The 5512-nt window shown below is 37.9% G+C and overlaps 1 protein-coding gene across 1 annotated transcript in view; it reads left to right on the top strand.

Moving 5' to 3' along the window:
- Positions 1-320: 320 nt before the first annotated feature.
- LOC130219460 (PDZ domain-containing RING finger protein 4) overlaps positions 321-5512 on the top strand; it is a 36535-nt gene continuing 31343 nt past the window's right edge. Inside the window, exon 1 of the mRNA XM_056451870.1 lies at positions 321-517. Within this exon, the coding sequence (XP_056307845.1) occupies positions 449-517 (69 nt within the window). The 5' untranslated portion in view covers positions 321-448. The remainder of the gene's footprint in view (positions 518-5512) is intronic.

The following is a 5512-nucleotide window of genomic DNA, read 5'->3' as shown; positions in this document are numbered from 1 at the left end:
GTGATCTGTCTTGTGTGTGTGTGACTGTCTGTCTGTCTGTCTGTATATGTGTGTGTTACTAACACAAAAGAGTCTCATTGTTTCAGCAGTGATGCTCATAAGCTCCTCCCATCGCTGTAACCACACCCCCTTCATGCATATGCGTGATTATTTATAGGCAGAGCTGCTGAAGGGGGCGTGTCCTCATAGAAAGAGAGACTCACACACATACACACACACATATAGAGAGAGAGGGAAAGAGACATACACATACTCACACACTCATACACACACATGCACACACACAGAGAGAAACGCTGCTCTCCTCACACAGATGCACGCGCACACACAGAAACACCGCTCTCCTCCAGTCTCCGCTCCTCCAGCGGCTCTGTCGGGTCTCTCTCGCCGATGAGAGGCGCTCCTGCAGCGGGTGCAGAGCCGCGAGCGCCGCGGGGAGAAGCAGAGGATGGGCTGCAATCTGTGTAGCCTTCAGAAGAGAGAAGAGCATTACAAACTCCTGTACGAGATCGCACAGGTGAGACACACACACACCTGACACCTTCACACCAGACACCACAACTAACTGCCTGTGCTTCTGGCTTCTCATACTGTGGTATTACCATGTTTGCTGTTAGGTATGCTGCGATATACATGTATTTATTTGCATGTAGCCTATATAGATGATGGAGTTTTTGGACATGTTTGCTGTTAGGGATGCTGCTATACATCATATATAATGCATGTATTTATTTGCATGTAAATGATGTTGTTTTTGGACATGGTTGCACTGTTTTACAGTGATTCCCATATTAACTGTTGGGATTGTTGGTCATGCATTACCATAGTTATTGAAAGAAGTGCCTTAATGTTTTTTAATGATAATTCATAATTAGTTTTTATGTATTTGTTACATAATACCATAGTATCCAGGTTTTACAGTGGTTTTAATACCGTAGTATCCAGGTTTTACAGTTGTTTTACCTCTTATACCATGCATTTTGGGTTTTTCTTCAATAATAATAATAATAATACCATCATTTTTGGCAATAATTCCTTTGTTTGACCTTTAAAAACTAATATTTGTGGAGTTTTTCTCACATAATACTGTATTTTAATCATTAGTACATTGATTTTACTGTGGATTTTTGTTATAATGCATTTTTATCACATCATATCATAGTTTTGGACATTGTACATCGCTTTCACCTTTGTTTTTTCTGTTGTCTTTAAACAGCTATTTTCCTTCACAACATTGGATTTATCTGGTCATAATAGCATAGTCTGAGTCTGATTCTACAGTTTTAATAATGGACTTGTGCCATGTTGTTACCTGATAATACTAAACATCTTAGTGTCATTATTTGACATTGTGATAGCCATATGAGACTTGTTTTTAAATGCGATATGATTATGTGTCAGTATTACACTATATAATGTCTTTGACACAGACCCAGAGTTTGCCTGAGCACCAGCAGCAGGGTTATAGTATTGTTAGAGTAGCAGAAACATGCAGATAATCATCATTTAGGAGGATTGACATTGAGTTCTGAATGCAGTGCTGTAGCATTATCAGTCTGAGTGAACACACACACACACACACACGGAGCCGCTGATGTTCTGGTGATTATGGTTATTGTTGTGTTTGAGTCAGTGTGTGTAAACGCAGCACTACATCAGTGCTGATTCTGATGAAGATGATGATGATGATGATGATGATGATGATGGAGGATCTGATGAGGGTTTCATCAACTCTGAGGAGCTGTGATTGACTCTGACACAATGACACTTACACTCACATACACACAATTACACACACATATGCATGTGCACAGACACACACATTTACACATGCAAATACAAAAACACACACTCAACATCAAACACAGAATCACACAGTTACACACATGCACACACACACTCGTAGACACAAAATGACACACATTTAGACATGGTCATACAGTCTCTCTCTCTCTCTCTCACACACACACACACACACACACACACACGCACACATGCTCATACATTCCCTCTCACACACCGACACACATTCATTCTCTCTCTCTCTCTCTCTCTCTCTCTCTCTCTCTCTCTCTCTCTCTCTCACATACACACACACACACACTCATTAGTGCTCATAGTCAGTGACTCTGGCACCTCATAAAGCTGAACGCTCCGCTGTGAGTGTGTGTGTGTGTGTGTGTGTGTGTGTGTGTGTGTGACAGCAGATTCCCTCAGTTAATTGCAGCCGTTGTTCAGTAAGGAGCAGTTTTGAGGAATGTTCTCCAGATGATAAGTTTAATCAGAGCTGTGCAGATGATGAGCTCCAGTAGATCACAGCGCTCATTCCAGCTCCACTGAAACACTAAACGTACAGAATTACAGCAGAGGTTAAGATGATGTGTGGATTTCATTCAGTTCTGCTGGAAACTCTTGTATGAGTGTGTCAGTCAGTGCGTTTACATGGACACCAATCCTCTGATGTTAACACGAGTAAGGCAATGTTCTGATTAAGAGTGCACATGGAAACAGAGACTTTTAATAACATTAAATTTAATAAAGTCATAATCTAGGGGTGGCACGGTGGCTTAGTGGTTAGAACTGTGGTCTCACAGTAAGAAGGTTGCTGGTTCGAGCCTCAGCTGGGTCAGTTGGTGTTTCTGTGTGGAGTTTGCATGTTCTCCCCGTGTTGGTGTGGGTTTCCTCCGGGTGCTCCGGTTTCCCCCACAGTCCAAACACATGTGCTATAGGGGAACTGATCAACTAAACTGGCCGTAGTGTATGAGTGTGTCTGTGAACGAATGTGTATGAGTGTTTCCCAGTACTGGGTTGCAGCTGGAAGGGCATCCGCTGTGTAAAACATATGCTGGAATAGTTGGCGGTTCATTCCGCTGTGCATGGCGACCCCTGATGAATAAAGGCACTAAGCTGAAGGAAAATGAATGAGTGAATAATCAAAGTAAACATAAATCAAAGTAAGACAATGACACATTTACATGGACGTCATTAATCTAATTATTTATCTTATTCTGAATTAGACTATAATAAGATTGAGGTGTTTATAGAAGTTGCTTATTGAACATTTCCGCATAGCATGCTATTAGGGTTAGGCGATGTCGATCAGTTTGGCATCGTACAATGTCTAATGTGAAACATCACGACGGCGGTAAATTAATTGTTTATAAATAATTCATTCATTCATAACAGATTAATTATATGTAGCCTACCGTTTCAACTACCTGACCCGCATTTTCTTATCTTTACCCATAATCGAATTATAAATAAATAAAGATAAGTTACACTCAGGTCACGTGATGTGCATTTTCAGCCGTATAGTGTGGACGGAGGGCTGTTTAGAATGCCATTTTAAAACTAAGACATATTAGTGTAAACGGGGCCTAGTGTGTAAGTGAATCATGATGTCTATCGGCCATCAGCGATAGACGATGGCATTATCTATCAACCCAACCCTACATGCTATAGTACATAGATGTACAGTATAGACAATTAATTAGAATGCTGATGTCCATGTAAATGAAGTCACTGAGCTTTCATTTTGAATAGGAGATCATGCATATCCAGCCTGTTGGTATTGCAGAATAAAGCACTACAGGTTTGGTGTATAAGACTGAAGGGTTTATTCTGTGATAATCACCAGCTGGATGTACATTATGCTGATTATTACATGACTACTGGACACAAACTAAACTATTAGACATGAACATTAAGGTGATATTGTGGTTGACCAATCAGAATCAAGTGTTCCAGAGTGCTGTGTAATAAACAGCATTAATTATATTGATTATATTTTTATTATCATGTTTTCTGGCCTGTATTTATGTTTTTTTCTATCATGTTGTGTGTCTGATGTGTCTAAATGAGCATGTGTGTGTGTGTGTGTGTGTGTAGCAGGTGTTCATGCAGTGCTGAAAGTGTGTCAGCGTGTCTCTTGCATCACTCACTTCAGCTCTTCAACACTGACTGTGAAAGAAATCTTTTTTTTCTTCACTGTCATTTGTTATTGAAATGTTCTGCTTTAAAAGTAATTATATAGAGTATGGCAAAATATGCAAATCAGACATGTGTCATGCAAGTTCAAAAGTGTTTATATTTCACATGTATAATAATATATGTACATATGTAACATTTAATATTGCAATATTGCAATAATGGCCATTTATTATATATATATATACATACAGTGAGGTCAATAAGTATTTGATATATTTATTTTTTATATATATATATATATATATATATATATACACACACAACCCCAAATCAGAACTTGATTTTTATTGTTTTTACAATGTTGGTTCTTGCAACACATTTCTAAATAAGTTGTAACAGTAAAGCATTTTCCACTCTGTAATGTTGCTGTTCCATTTCCTGCAAACACGTCTTAAGGTGGGCAACAGTTCGGGGTCTTCACTGTCGTATTTTGTGCTTTAAAATACACCTCACATTCCCCATTGGAGGCAGGTCGGGACTGTGGGCAGGCCAGTCGAGTACCTGTATCCTCTTCCAATGCAGCAGGACTTTGTAATGTGTTCAGAATGTGGTTTTGCATTGTCTTGTTGAAATATGCAAATATAATGGCTATTATTGCAATATTTTGAAATTAATTTAGCTAAAGTTGAGTGTGATTGTTGATGTTCGGTTCAGTGAATCCTGTGGTTGTTGATTCTTTGTGATTCGATCAGATCTGGTTGACTCGTATGAGTCATTCAATAGTGTCATTCATTCATTCATTCATTCATTTTCCTTCGGCTTAGTCCCTTTAATCATTAGGGTTCACCACAGTGGAATGAACCGCCAACTATTCTAGCATATGTTTTACATATGCTTCTAAATGCGCCTCACATTCCCTATTGGAGGCAGGTCGGGACTGCAGGCAGTCCAGTCAAGTACCTGTATCCTCTTCCAATGCAGCAGGACTTTGTAATGTGTGCAGAATGTGGTTTTGCATTGTCTTGTTGAAATATACAAATATAATGGCTATTATTGCAATATTTTAAAATTACTTCCTATAGTCAGACTTCAGAATTTAAATATGGACATGTATGTTCAAAAATATTAGCTAAATGAGACCGCCTTCAACTTTTAAGAATGAACAAAACATGATTTATAATTTTGTATATGTTGTTCATAGTAAGGAATATATTCTGCACTGTCCTTGTTTAAAAGTAAATGGTCAGCAGTTTAATTAAGAACATGAATTAACTGATTTTTAAAAGGTTTCTTATATATACTTTTTATCAAATGTCAAATACTTTTAGGTATGCTAATTGTAATATTATTTTCTTGAATTTATTTAGCATGAAATGCTTTAAAAATAGCAGGCAGCAGTTTCAATCAGAAATTAATGTACAGTTTTCTCTCTCTCTCTCTTTTAGATAAATATTAAAGTATTTTATTAACTGAATTTATTAATTAACTTAGTTTGTTTACAGTTTTGTTTTTCAATTGTTGTCACACATTTTTGAACACCGGGTTCTTTTTTTCAAAATATAATCACAGTTATTCAAACACA

This window comes from Danio aesculapii, chromosome 25 (assembly GCF_903798145.1).
Source record: "Danio aesculapii chromosome 25, fDanAes4.1, whole genome shotgun sequence".
Taxonomy (NCBI): Eukaryota; Metazoa; Chordata; class Actinopteri; order Cypriniformes; family Danionidae; genus Danio; species Danio aesculapii.
The sequence above is the reverse complement of the archived record's forward strand: the minus strand, read 5'-3'. Positions and strand labels throughout refer to the sequence as shown.